At 42.0% G+C, this 15,645-nt stretch overlaps 1 protein-coding gene across 2 annotated transcripts in view; it reads left to right on the plus strand.

Annotated features, from left to right (window-relative positions):
• The window catches only part of fstl4 (follistatin-like 4), a 202,685-nt gene that overhangs the window by 29,025 nt on the left and 158,015 nt on the right, over positions 1-15,645 (plus strand). For both annotated transcript variants that reach the window (XM_058627444.1, XM_058627443.1), the window contains exons 2-3: positions 5,740-5,899; positions 15,009-15,042. In XM_058627444.1, coding sequence (XP_058483427.1) covers positions 5,750-5,899; positions 15,009-15,042 — 184 coding nt within the window. In that variant the 5' untranslated portion in view covers positions 5,740-5,749. The remainder of the gene's footprint in view (positions 1-5,739; positions 5,900-15,008; positions 15,043-15,645) is intronic.

A 15,645-nucleotide genomic window follows, 5' to 3' on the forward strand; every position in this document is an offset into this window, starting at 1 on the left:
CCAGATGGCTCTGCTGCTGTACCTAAACACTGCATATTATAGACACTTAGACGGCTATTTTTGAGCTTTAGTTTCTGGTCTGTCTGCGTCACAAACAACCAGAGGCATCTAAAATCAAGGGAAGTGGTTTTGTTTTCCAATTATTTTCCTGCGTGCGGTAATATTTCAATGACGGAAGTGCTTTTGTGGCAATTAAATGTCCAGTGTGTGACACTGAGGAGGGTTCACTGGATATACTACATTTATACCTTACACTACTGCCACCGCCTTGCACCACCATGTTTCCACAGCAGCCTGAACAGACGAAGCAGCATGAGTGGAACAGAAGCTTGAACGTCCTTTCTGTCATGCACAGGCTACTGTACTTCTCTGATGAGTCCCTAGTTCACAATTAGATGTCGCCAATTCTTTTACACACTGGACCTTTAAACTTACCTTGGCGAGCTACTGCTACAGTTATTACTATAGTTTTTTTTATCGCAAGAGCCACCACACACTTTTTAAAGTTTCATTGATCTTTAACCAGGCCTGGTGTGACGGAGCGTATGAATGGAGGCTTCTTTTCGTTGGATGGTGCAGTGGCATTCATGGTCAAATGTCAGATGTCACATGACATTAAAAATGCACGTGTTTATGCCCATGTGCTCCCCGTTTGCTTTTTCTCTGTCCAAATCCGTTCCTGACGAATCCTGGCTTTGCGTCGCACTGATGTGTTAGAGGAAGTCTGTTCCCCCCAGTGGTCCTGTTTCGCCCGCCTTTTTTAATTTTTCACCTTTCCTTTTTATATCCATTATTACAAGCTTGTGATTCAACTAATAACATGCTGGTTCAGTTGCTAATTTAAAAAAGCCCTTAAACCATTTTCCCCGCAAAAACTCATGTAGAGAAAATGAGTATGAAATTTCGGAAGTGACTGAAAATGGAGATTAGCTCTGCAGTGCGCTTTAATCATCCAACAATACTTTTGTTGGCAGAAAATGAGTAGTTGTGAGGGGGTGGGGGGAGGCAGATAGGGAGAGACAGTGGCCTGGGATGACATGTGTCTTTTAGCACATTTTAGTGCATGTAGTGTCGTGCATTGCAGAGCTGTCTCTGGGTGTGCCCATTTTAAAGAGTATGTCTCTTTAAGCTTTTTAATATTCTGGTCAAACAATGGCTTCCTCTTAGACTTTCTCCAAAAAGGGACCATTCATTCTGCACCACTCGTCTGCCCTGTTTGTGTGTATGTGGTTGTGTGACTTACGTGTACTGATGTATGTGTGTGTGTGTGTGTGTGTGTGTGGGCCAATGCCAGAGGGCCAGGCGCCACATTAAGACAGTGACTGGCAGATCTCATTTGGTGTTTAATTTCACAAGGGTGAGTTCTCATCTATGAGCGGCCCTTTAGCCCCGGGCTAGGTGGCTAAATGATGTCGGTGGTTCCTTGTCGAGTGATGTTTACACCGACAGGATCTTTCCCATATGATTAGTGGCGTTGGCTAATAACTAAGTGAATTTCCTCGAGTACTCAAGTGTATATGTTCCTTGCAACTACAACTACTACTAAGCAGAGGTCACAAACTCAACGACCTCAGGGCCTCCGAGCATCTCATCTTTCCAATAGGGGGCAAGTGATATGAACTCTTTTTTTTTTTTTTTTTTTTTTTCCAGTAGTAAAATAGACATTTCACAGAATTTCAAAATAAAAGTGTCTGTGCTCATGTGGAATGAGACATAGTTCACAATGAAAGGAGTGTTTATGACCCAAAAATGAATCTATTACTTAAAAAAAAAACATGCAAAAATAAGTTTGTAACTTGACATTAAGTGGCAGGAAACATACAATGGATTGGAGAGCCACATGTGGCCTGTGGGCCAGGAGTTTGAGACTTCTTATCCAAAATAATGCTGTGACCAGATACTAACATTGAGAAATTAAGTTACATGTTTTAACTCACACATCGATTCATTTCGACATTCACTCTCACACCTACGGTCAATTTAGATGTGAGACTGTGGGAGGAAGCCGGGGTAAAGTCACGGTACTCACACGTGCATTCACTTCGATAGGGCAAGATGTCATGTGTTGTGGATGCGTCGGCTTTGCTTGTGCTGTGTGTGCTGTGTGTGCTGTGCAGTTGAAAGAAGCTCAGCTTTACAGTGACTGTGTAAGACTCCATTTACACTCTGACGGCGAAAATGCATTTTAATGTGTTTAAAGTGTAAATTGACTTTCCTTTGTAATGGATTTTTACCACTGAATACAATAAGGTTTTAAGAAGTGGTTTTAAGAAAAAATCTTTATTTATCAGAAAATGAAAAATGTAAAGCAGAGAATCCAATTGCTGCAAGAGGGACCTTAGCATGATAGGTCAAGGTGAATCACGGTACAGTTGCCGTGTTCTGTATTCTCCTGAAGAACTGCTGCAGATGTTAAACACCGCCCATAAACGCTGTTTGAGATGCACTGCGTTGTTTTTGTGCCCTTGTTTCAGTTCACTTGGACATTTTATGGCTCCCCACAAGGGAGGGAGGTTTGTTTTCCCCGACCGATTCTGCACTAACACACACAATAAAGTCACATTATAAAAGTATAAGATGCCAATAAAAACAATAAACACATTACCTGAACGCATCTAACGAACTGCCGTGTCACAATGTCCACCCATAAACACAGTCGGCGGATAAGACCGGACGAGACGAGAGTAAATAAATACTTGTCAGAGAGTGCAGATGGCGTTTATTATGTTTTTTGCAGCACATTAGTAATTGCTATAGATACCAGGAAGACAGATGCAAAACATGCAGACACACAGACGGCCATGACAAGAGGACAAACGCACAAAAGAGAAGAAGAAACCGCAGGAGGAAAAAGACAAACCGCCTCATCCTATCAGCCCACAGCCGTTTGCTGTCCATTTGCACGACTGAAATTTCCTGGAGACTTTTTATACGTGCGTCTCAATGTGTCACGAGTGTGTGTCACGTGAGTGAAATTGATCAGAGGAGTTTGTACTTCAAGCGTCCACGCCGCACACTCCGCCGTTTGCAACTTCAGAGGGGCTGTCTCTTCAAACGAATCAAGGATTCAAGGCTTTATTGTCATGTGCAAAAAAAAAACAACATGTTATCCCTGCAAGGAAATTCACTAGCTGATCAAGAATAACAAAAGGAAAAGAAAAAGGATATATATATATATTTAGAATATATAATACTAAAAGGAAGGGATGAAAAAATACTATGAGTGCAAACATTGTTATATAAAGTGCAGTTGGTGGTATTGAGTCCTTTGCTGATTATGTGGGGTTGGGTTTGTGGCTGTTGGGTCTTTCAGCCTTGGTGTTCCACGTTACACACTCCTGCATTGTCTTCTCGGCGGCATGAGTGTGAAGAGGTGGTGCTGAAGGGTGTGTGGAGTGTTTGATGACATTGTGGGCCCGTCTGAGGACTCTTCTGCTGGTGAATGTCCTGCAGAGAGGACGGGGCCGCTCCTGTGATCTGCTGTGCCGTTTTTAAAGACTCTCTGCGAGTGTCTATCGTCTGCCTGCCCGTGTGCTGTTGCCATACAGCGCAGTGATGCTGCGAGTGAAGAGGGACGGTTTCAAGTTCTTATTTTAACCCTAATTGTTGCTGATGAGACTCAAGACTGTTGTGTCATCAGCAAATTTAAGGATGGTGATATCCTCGTGTAAGGAGGTGCAGCCATGTGTGTAGAGTGTGTACAGAATGGAGCTTAGTACACAGCCCTGGGGTACTGGTGTTAGTGGTTACGGTCCTGGAAGTGGTCCCATTCCTGATAGACTGTGGCTGGCTGTAAATCCAGGCAGGTTTATCCCGGGATTGAGTCGATTGTGAGCGAGGTAGGTGGGGATGACTGTGTTGAATGCTGAGCTGTAGTCTGTAAACAGCATCCTGATGTAAGTGTCCTTGTTTTACAGGTGGGAAAGACCAGTGTACCTGGGTTTTTCTTTGGTACTGGAACAGGTTGGAACTGTGTTTTGGGTGAGGGACCAGTTAAAGATGGAAGTGAAGACATCAGCAAGTTCTTGAGGCCCCGTCCAGGGATGCTCTTGGGACCTGCAGCCTTACAGTGGTTGATTTTCCTCAGGCTTTTGCAGATGTCTGCTGATGACACGATGGGTCGTGGGTGTTGTGATCCATGCTTGCAGGTGGGAGGGGCCTGTGAGCTATTTGACTGCTGAAAAGCGAGCGTAGAATGTGTCATTCGGTAGGAAAGTGTTATTGTTTATGATCATTTATAATTGTTTTGGTCTGCTGAGGTCAGTGATGTGTCTCATGCTTTGCCACATTTGTCTGGAGTCAGCTGCAGAGTAGAAACATTGCAGCTTCTGTCTCGCGGGCTGTTGGAGTCCTCCTGATTTATCCGGGGTTTCTGTGTTGGACAAATCTGAATCTGTTGGCATCACAGTTTCAATGCAGGTACTGATGTAATCCATTACAGGACCATACCTTAATCGTCTTATTAACAGGGGCATTATGTGCTGCATGTAGCCTGGATACAGGCATTAGAATATGTGGAATATGTTGTGGGGACAGGGCATTGCAAGCGTTGCCTATGTTTGTACACGTGATTAAGTGTTTTTTTCTTTTTTTGCTCTTGTTAGAATATTAACATGTTGAAGTCACACGGTAAATACTTCAAAATCAACATTTCCACGCCTGCTGAGCAATTCTTGGACACAGTCTGTACATCCACACACCGTGAGTTCTTGATATAAATACACCTTCCTCCTCCTTCTCCTCCTCCTCCTCCTCTGGTCTTACCGGAGTCAGCTCTGCGGTCACCTCTGTAGACGGAGTGTGTCAGCAGCTGGAGCGCAGAGTCGGGGTCAGCCAAGTTTCTGTGAACAGCGACAGCACAGCAGTCTTCTGGTTTCACGTTGAGGTTGAAGTCTTTGAAGGCTTCTAGTTTGTCCAACTTGCTTTCCAACGTCCAGAAGTGTCTGTCTGTCTGTCTGTCGAGCCTCTACTATTGTCATTCAACAATCAGCAAGAATACAGTTTAAAAAAGTACAGAAAAACACTGCGATCAGGAGAGAGGCACGGAGACGTCTGCCACTGTGTTCTCCACATTCTCTTTGTTGACATCAAATCATTTATGTGTTTGATGTTTATACGACTGTATTACACTCCTGTGCACTCATGCATGAATATCATTTTAGGCATTTATTTATGTACCCATCGTGGAAGTATTTAACGACTCAACTGTGTCTTCTGTAGTTGCTGTCAGCAACAAAGTCCCTGAGTTTGAGGCGTCACAATTTAGTCTGTCCATGTTTGTCTTTGTTAGGTCACGATGTTCCCGCTTGTATGTCATAAATAGCTTCTGAAAATGAGGCTCTGTTATTTTGGGAAAAGCTGTTTTCGCAATGAAACCTGTACGTCAATGGCACATCCTCCCTGAACAGATAAATGGTCTTATTTGAGCTCAGCTCATTTGTCTTTATCTTCGGAGAACAGTTTGAGGTGGATGGTGGTGCACTCTTTATCACAATTAAATCTCAGTAAATGAAGGCAATTTGCATACAATGAGGATTATGACAGATTGCAGTCACAGCTATGGTGTTGGAAGATTTACAGGTGCATTTACAGAATAAGTCACAAGCGAACCACTTTGACGTGGTTAATCTAATACAATTAGAACATGTGAAGTAGACTTCGCCTCAGCCTGATGCACAGGTACAGAATAGATAAGTAAACACAGTCTAAGGATTTTGTGTTTTTATTGTCTCACTCCAGGTCGACACTCATGGGAAGCCTGGGTGTTTGGGCTGTGGCTGTGGCCACACTGCTGGGAACGTGGGGTTGCTGGCTGGCGGAAGGACACAAAGGCAGCAGGCGAGACGGCGCGGATAGAGCCGGCGTGTCCCGCTCCTCCTCTCAGGAAACACATTTCATGGTATGTATCCTAACAGCGTCCCGCCGAGGCCATCACCTTCACTCTCTATCAAGCAGGAGAAACACTCGCGGGAGTGTAAATCAATCATATCAAACATAAATCCAATCAGAGTTACTCAGAAAGATAAAGTGAGCCAAAACATAGCGTGTTTAGTTCAATCTCCTGATATGCCCCATTTTAAAAAAACACTTTGACTAACTGATGCACACCCAGGGATCATTAAGGAAATATCTGGAATGCAACTTTGTGCAGCAGGACTCATACGTTGATAAATCTGATTTTTAGACGTCCCTATGGCACTCGGATTAGTCTTACGAAGTGCAGTCAACGCCTTTTTGCCCAAAGTATGGTCAGCCCATGGATCAATAAGTCACGCCAAAGCGCTGAATACAAATTAGACTCAACACACATTTGGAAACACTGTGAGTAGCTGAAAGTTCAAATGATTAGCAGATATTTAATGATGTATCTACTGTAACATATCAAAACGTGAGGATAAAACCTGTTTTTTTCCTGTAAGGCGGTTGAGTTGGGTTTGCTTAGCTACTTTGATATGAAATGATATGAAAATCTTTACTCTGTTGGAGCTGTTGACCCTCATGAGTCACACCATACCATATCTCTACCTTTACTGTGTCTCAGAAATGTCTCTGCATGCTCTGACAAACGTAACAGTATGTTCGGTGTTGATATACACGGCCGGTTGCCAGCTCGCCTAATTCTTGGCAGTGTCTGAATAGCTGTGTTTTTTCCCAGCATTAGCCAAAAGAAAAAAATATAATTAAAAAAAGAATTCCAAGGATTTTTGATCAATGCATGTGTTTCATGATTTATTTTGCTTTGAAAGCTGATCAAGGCCACTGAACTGTTATTGTAGAAGTAGAATATCTTAGAACAACTTAAATAAGAGTGAGTGCAAAGAAAGACTTCAATTAAATCTCATCCATGTCCTTTAAAGCACAAGTATGTGTGAGCTTATTCGGTGGTGGAAAACCCTGGATTTAAGCATTTAGTGGTTATTCATAGTGTTAATAAATCATTTAAATTATTAAACAATAAGGCCTTAGTGTGGTACATTGACTCATGACACCATGTAGACAATCGAAATGGGAATTAAATGAGTTATCGTGACATAAAACTAATGAAATAAACCGAATGGTGACACCCGTCATAGTAACATAGTTAGTTCTGTGAATGCTTGTCACCCTTAACCAGCGATGAGCCAGGCTAAATTAGCATCTCCAGTTCTGGAATAGGTACAACAGCGCAAAAGTCTTTCAAAACTGACGAGCAGTGAATGTAAAACAGCAACAAAGTGCCACTCCAGTAATGAGCTCACGCACATTAGTAACCCAAATAATGTGAGATCTGAAAAGGAAAATGGATTGATCGTTCCACATCAGTCCGTGTTTGTTCTCCCTCGTCTTGCAACTGAATGAAAGCAGACGTGTACTTTTGTACAACAACGTTCTAGTTCATTTAACGTTCGACTGCATACGTATAGCCGTGTATTCTTTGGGCGTCAGTTTTGTGCGACTTTGCCATTGCGTGTTTTTTTGCGCACACTTCATTTTAAACATTTCTTTTATTTATTTTGAGGCATCATTTGTTGTGATAATTACTCAATAACACTTAGGGGCCAGTTTCTGAATGAGCCAGCCTCAGCGTGCCTCAGCGTGCCTCAGCATGTGCACGCACAATGATTCATGGGTTAAAGGGAAAAAAGACGCGCCCTGCGAGCAAACCGTTTCTTGCCAGCTTTGAATGAGCCCTTTAACAAACGTTGTCTGCATAACACAAACATAAAGCCCGAGCAGATTGTCAAGCAGACAGACACACACCACACAGCCCTGTGGTCGTCCTAATTCTTTGTGAAATGAAGCGTGTACACCCCCTGCTCTGTTCTGAGTCTGACTCACTTCGGGCTCTGCCAAGTTGGCAGAGCTGCTGCGGAATGTAAGTCGCCCGTGGTTCAGTCCCCTGAGATGCCTCGATGTAAAAAAGAAAAAAAAAAAAAGACTTCCCCCGTGGACCCGAATCACAACTTAAAAAGCTGTCAATTGATGCCAAAATTTAAAATTGACCCTGGAGTGAATTATGCAAATCATTGAATTCACATAATTTCACAGCAGGCACTCTCAAAGCCTTTTGGAAATGAATAAGTCGAGCCAGATGCCTTTAAAAAAAATAAAAAAAAATCCCCTTAGAACAATACAAACATGGAAAGTGTTTGGGGGAATAACAGGCTGACAGGAAAAGATTTAAGCCTGAGAAATCCATACAGGGTTAGTAAAATCAAATCAAATTAAAACAATTAAATGTTCTATAGCACTGCTGGACCATAGTATCTGCAGGTAACTGAGGTCAGTATGAATCCAGTCTGCAAAAGACAACTTAATATATAAAATAATACGATACTGAGCTAAGGGCAAAGAAAACACTCAAAAAAACAAACAAATATCCCAATTAACAGATATGAAATTGCTAGTTTTTAATCAACATACAAAAACATGGTCCTACAAGGCCGTGACGACTTCCTGTCCATTGAGCTGTCACTTCAAAACTCAGTAGCCAATCAGCAGGCAGCTTCCTAAGGCCCGCCCACAAACAAACAAAGAACAAATCAGGGAACGCAAAGAATAAGTGTATTCTCAAACAATAAAATACAATATTTTTTGAATGATTCAATCGATATTTTATTTGTTGACACAAATCTAATTCCATAGAGATGAAGTGATGTACTGTGGTCGGGGCTGCGTCAGCCTAGATTGTCAATTCTTGTGGTTGTCGTCGTCGCCGTGCCGCCGCTTATTGAAAGTCAACACTGATGAGTTTGTGGGTTTGTTGTGATTAGTTTTCCGCTCTCTGCGGAGAAAGAAAACCACTAAAGTGGTTAAACGATTTTCGCGGGAACCAAATTGAGGGAATTGCACTCATTGGATAAAGAGTTTGGGATGAAGTGGGTTATGAATTGAATAAAAGCGAAATATGTGCAGAAACAATGAAGAAAAAAAGCATTCGCTCTGTCTCTGTGATTGCAGGTTGTTCTTGTAGCACGGCTGCCAAACTTCATTTACATTTTGATTATGAGTTACAGGCTTTTTTTTTTATTATTTCTTTATTTACTTTTTATTACTTTGTAGGCCTCAGAGGGTTCTTTGGATTTTTCAGGTTTCGCTGTTTGATCATTGTGTGCCCAAAGGTGTTCGACAGAACCTATGCAGTTGCTACCATTAGCAACTATACGATACATGCCGTGTTTGTGTGTCTACATTCGGTCATGTGACCCTTTTCTATTTGAAACACGACTCTGGATTGAGCCGCAAGAGCCAAAATGTGGCACTTACAACAAAATGGAGATAGACGCTGAAATGTAGTTGTTGCTTAACTCTCAGTCTCTGTGTAGCTGCTGAGAACAATGTTCGGAATAATTGCGGATTATACTTTCGGTGTCAAGTTTTATCGTCTCATAAAAACCACAGAACTACTAAAAAATATGTTGTTTCCAGGACGTGGGAAGTTAAAGGAATATTGATGATAATACATGACAGTATATCCCATATTTGAGTGAAATACACATGGAGAGTAAATTGGGAAATGAAGGAGGGTGAAATTGGGCCATGTGACTGTGAAGTGTGAAATAGAGGCACAGCTATGAGGTGAACACATGACGCTGCAGATATCGTCGCTGTGACACCCGCTTGTCTAAACTTGGTACAGTATGTAAAGAGCAGTCCTGTTCTCATGTCGTGCACGTCAGCGCTTCCTCTGTCAGAACCGTTCACACTGCTGCCGGCACAGTTCTGGGTTAAAGGACTAGCGAGGGGATTGAACCTTCAACTCTGTGGTCGGACGATGACCCATTCTGCCGCCGCGACCCACAGCTGCCTCCTCAACGTTAAGTTGAGTGTAATTCTCTATCCTGAAGGCCAGCTGTGTAGTTTGCCGTTTCCCGCGTGTTTCAAAACAGACCTTGACATTTTGAGTTTGATCCGTCGGCTCTCTGCGGAGAAATAAATTGCATTACTTACAAAAACATCAGTCAGCACTCAGAAGTGATGGACAATCATTTTCAAGGCACTTATTATAGTGCATGGCCACTGTGGCAAAACATAATACCTAAATATTACCTTATGTCTGGCCGAGTCTGGTATCACGCGCAACAAAGGTTGGTATGAGCAACAAAGGTGGAGGAGGTGTGGAGGTATGCAGAGCTCAGTCATAGTTTTTCCAATAACCTATAGAAATGAATGTCCACTTAAACTTCATTTCACTGTAATACAAGTGCTTTTTCACTGTGTAGCCCCACATTTTCCTGCGGTACATACAGTATGACTAATTAAAAAAGATGAGTCATCAGGCTCAGACTCTTATCTGTACATATTATTTTTTTTGGAAAGTAAATATTAGTGTCCCTGAGGATTTAGATGTCTAAGGTTGGATAAACAGCCCAACCATTGAAATATCCATTGTTATAATGTGCCCCACAACCATCTGAAATGGAAAGGATTATGATCACTGCTGCTGCAAGTGGCACACAAGCATGCAGTCAAGTCTGTTGTGTTAAATGATTAAAAATCAAGCAGCTTGCCGTCGGTCTGAGTGTTCTCTTTGACAGGAACCGTGTGAATGTGTGGTTATAAAACCTATATTTGACTTCATGATGTTAGTAAAAATGCTAAATAAAACTTCCCTGCTTCTGTCAGATAATGAGGTTGAATTTACCTAGAAGTTATAATTACTCTACTATTTATTAATTAAAACTGTTATTGTTTCTTTTAAAGCTAATTATGTCGCTGCTGTGGTTGCACGGTTTCCACATTTCCTGGTGGTTCTTTTCTACGTGATTAGGACATAAATGAACACACCTTTTTTTTATATATATATATATATATATATATATATATATATATATATATATATATATGTATATACATGTATATGTATATATGTATATATGTATGTATATATATACATATATGTATATGTATGTGTATGTATATATATATATACATACACATATACATACATATATAAATATATATATGTATACACATATACACACATATATACAAATATATATATATTCATACACATATACATATATATGTATATATATATATTCATTTCCAAGGTTTGTTTTCCCCTCTCTCTTGGCTGCTTTTAATTTAGCTCCGTAAGCGGGGTGTTGATGAAATACTGTTAGTTAAGAAGGCTTCCTTCTTTCTCAGGCGTCAGGGAATAAATGTTGAAAACACAGACCTTGAGCTTTCTGTCCCTGGTTATCGCCTTCTTTGTCCTGATCAGGCAGCATCTTGAAAAGGTCAAAGCACCTATGTTTTCATCTTTGTGTTATAATCACTTTGTATTATAACTGAAGCAGCAGCTTAACAAATATACCCGAGCTGCGTTGACAGCAGTTGTTGTTGTTGTTGACTGATTTAAGAAGCACACAGAGAGATTAGTGGGTAAGTGTAAACGTGTGGGTCCTTGAATGCAGAAGAACCTGCATTACACAGCACTGAAGCAACACAGAAGAGACAATATATAGGTTTCAGTGACAGCAATATCAGAGTCTTGTTTGGTATGAGCAACAAAGGTGGAGTAGGTGTGGAGGTAAGCAGAGCTCAGTCATAGTTTTTCCAATAACCTATAGAAATGAATGTCCACTTAAACTTCATTTCACTGTAATACAAGTGCTTTTTCACTGTGTAGCCCCACACTTTCCTGCGGTACATATGACTAATTAAAAAAGATAAGTCATCAGGCTCAGAGGAAACAGCAAAATAAATAAAATGAAATATTAAAGTCACGATGAATAACAAAGGTTTGGTTTACTTTTTCAGGGACCTATCAACATATATAATGAACCCCCCGAGAAAATGTATTTCTATATTTTTTTATTTTAACATCCATTGAAAGCCTGAGTTTTCAGCATGTCACCCTCTCTGCCGCTGCGCGCTCGCTCACTCCTCACCGTGCCAACAGAAACTGCCACCTCACAAGTTTTTCTTTGAAGATAATGCCTGCAGAGCGGCTCAGAGTCAGCTTTTTTTTTTGTCTCTCCTCCTCCTCCTCCTCCGCCTCCCTCCTCCTCCTCCTCCTCCACTGTGCTTCTCTCATCTAAACTCTGTGCTCATGTCACTGCACCTGCGGCTTGCACCGCCACTCCAGTCTCACCATCTTGGCCTATAACTGTCGTTGCCTAAGCCAGAGCGCCGCGATCACTCTCGCGTCCTCCTGTTTGCACACCCACTCCCTTTTCAGATTTTTCCTCCACTGAATTTAAGTGGACATCCTTAAATGATAGTGTTTTGCTTTATTTTTATGCGACAGAAACTGAAAACTCACCAATATAGACCCCCAATTTACTTTTTTAGATACCATAGCCATAACATTACAATTACCAGTTGTGCATTGATTCTGAAACTGATGGGAAAGTCACAAAAACAGTGTTCACCTGCTCATATTGTGCTCAAAATAATCAAAAATCAAGGTCTTTAATTGTGTAAAGAACACTTCATTTTCTCCATTTCATACAATATCCTGCCTGCAAGTAAAGATGGATAAATTCCAATCTTCACTCCAGACACAGGCGTCGCCAAGATAATATCGTTATAAGTTGATGGATGGGGTTTCTGTGTGGCCTTACTCGTCCTGAAAATAACAATGACAGCAGTGCCTTAGACACGTAGTAAGCATTAAATAAGCCTGGAAATGAAGCGAGAGAAGGTGAAGCAAAAAGAACAAACCAGACTGGGTCATATTAAAACACAATAACTCTTTTTTGCATTTCTCTCCACATCCTCACTGTCTCGCCATTTTGCCAACAACTAATCCTATAAGCCGGGGAAGCATTGTCCCATCTAATCAGCCTCTATCAGCAGCTTCTAAGCGTCTAAAAAGCTTCAGATTCCCCCGTAATTGAAAATCACCGGGGTTTTCCCACATTATCGCTTCATTTAAATTCTGTTGGTAGTTATTTACATTTCCTCTTGAGAGAGAAAAACAAAATACAAACAGCCTCCCCAATGCAACGAGTTCCACGTAGTTATATTCTGGACACTTATGTCCCTGAAAGCCGAGTGTGTCCCTAGAAAGGCGAGTATGAAAAAAGAAAACCCTCATCCCGCAGAGTCATGGTGAACGGAGGACAGTATTTTTAGACACACGGCCTCTCTTTCACCTCCATGCTCGGTTTGACTCTCTAATCAATTGATCAAACAGCGGCACTCGAGATGATGGAAGGCGGTGCTGATGAGTACACTCAATTTTATCCTGCCATCATAAGGAAGCGTGTCTGCAATTAAGATGGACAGATGGCAGCGGGGAAGAGTGATAGAGAAAGAGGGAGGCGATGACAGGAGGCTCTAAAAGTGCTGGGTTTCTCGCGAGGCTCTCGGTCCCCCGGGAAGCTGCGAGGGCCTCACAGACACATATGTTTTATCACTGAGCCTCATTACTGGTGACATCTACACTGAGGGACAAGAATGCAAAATGTCACAACACTTCAGTTGCTGCCACATATCGCCTTCTCCCTCTGAAGCGGTGCGTCGTATCGGAAGACCAACCGCTGTTCTATTTTTAAACGGCGCGTTGGTCCTTTTTGTTTTGCCGCGGCACGAAAACATTGCTGGTGCTGTAACGAGCGCCGAGTGATCAGCGGCTAACAAGCACACGATGCACACCGCGCGAGCACTGACGTATAAAACATCAAAACAACTTCAAAAACAAACACAAAAACAACGGCAGGTGTGATAGTAAGTGGATTCTACAATACAATACATGAACTGCACATCAGTGATGTTTTGATTATGATGAAGGAGTTAACCTTAACAGCTGGAAAACTTCATTTCTAGTGTGTTGTATTGATTTTACGTACGTAAATAACCGGCCTCGACCAGAGTAATGGTACGGTACTGTATGGGTGGAGCTAGACACATGACAGTGAGCTGATTGGGTGACAGAATAGCGTGTTCCTTCAACGCTCATCGTCTACTCTCACACAAAGTTTTGACATCTTGTTGAGACAAACGGCAACAAACCGAACGGGCTCGGAGTCGCTGTCCGTCCGGAACTCGTTCCCCGTCGACGTCCGACATAACAATTGTACGTATCTAATGTTTATAATCTGACAAACGTTAGAAATTTACAATTATTTTATAGACGACTTTGGGTTCAATGAGCTGTCGGTGCAAAACTCAGTAGCCAATCAGCAGGCAGCTGATTCTAATCCGAAATCAGCGCAAAGAACAAGCATATTTTCAAACAATAAAATACAATATTTATTGATATTTATTTGCTTAAAAAGTGTGGAAAATATTGACACAAATCGAATTCCATAAAATGCAAGCCTGACTGAGGGCTTCACTGTAACCAAACTGTACCGTGGCTTTAATAAATAGCATCCAAAGCTTAAACCAGACGTTTTCCATTCAAATCCTGTGTCTTTCCTTCCTCTCCCCATTGTCTGGCACATAACATCTGAATCACAGGTGTCACATTAGTAGCACAATGGGCCAAAATATAGCCTCACATTTATTTATCTGCCCCTGTCACTGATGAGCTGATGCTGCAAGCGCAACTTTATTCCCCTCTTACATTTTACAGGTGTGTCATGTTGATTGGATGATTGGGATTGGAAATTGGTTTTTAATATTCCCGTGTCTGTAAATCACAGCCGGATATGATTGTTCTCCTTTTTATCGTCTAAACACTTGTTTCAGGGTCAAGTATTTGCAGTTTATTCTTATGGTTTCAACGTGTCAACGCGCTGATAAATACGCCAGCGCGATATAGCAACACCTGCATCCTGTTGGCATGTTTATTTCCAGCCGCGTGATTGAACCGACTGTGGGATCTGCCATTGTAAAGGTCTTCTTGTTTCCTTTCTGTCATCCTCCATATATTCTCTCTCTCACACTCTCTCACCATCTGGTCACCGTTGATGTTTTTGTCGCCGCCGTTTGTCTCGGCGAGCGCCGAGGAGGAAGAAGAGGAAGCGAAGCGCTAACGAATGGCCTGCGAAAAGGGCTGCAGAAGAGGCTGTATTCGTCTCACTTTTCCCGAGCCTGTAATAACCACTTTTGTGTGTGCTCTCTGTTTGCAGGAGAGGGGGAAAGCGGACGCGAACATCGATCAATGTGAGTACACTTACTGTGTTCAAAACAAACATTTTTCATTTTTCAAAAATACGCCCGTGTTGTTCTCCATGACGTTCCTTTTTCATCTGCGGTTCCAGCGGCACACACTTTGACTTTCTTATCACAGAGGAAACGCTGTTGCAAAGTCATTTGAGTTGAAATGGGCTTCGAAAATGAACCACGCGGTCTATCGTGTCTGTCAGTTCAGAATCACATGTGTAGTTGCACTGAAACATTTTAGATTTAAAGTTTGAAAGCATTTCAGTTGTGGAGCAGACGGGATAAAAACCCCGCTATTGAGTTGCTTTTGACCAAACCTGAGAAATGAAAAAGGAGGACTTTTATATTGCGACACTCGGTTCCCCCCTGCTCTCCTCCCCTAAGTCAACATAAGCACCTGAACCGCTCATTCACAGTGACAACACGTCTATAAGTTCAACAATATATTTGATCCAGCAGAATAATTATTCGGCTGTCAACCGGTGTCAGCCCCCCTGTCAGGAGTGATGACAGGAGACCTCAGACAGAAAGAAGTGCTGTTTGTTTGGCTCGAGCCTCGTGGACAGTTTTACAGTGACTGCTCAGACACTTGATGCCGTACAA

The sequence above is a fragment of the Solea solea genome, chromosome 4, assembly GCF_958295425.1.
Source record: "Solea solea chromosome 4, fSolSol10.1, whole genome shotgun sequence".
Classification (NCBI taxonomy): domain Eukaryota; kingdom Metazoa; phylum Chordata; class Actinopteri; order Pleuronectiformes; family Soleidae; genus Solea; species Solea solea.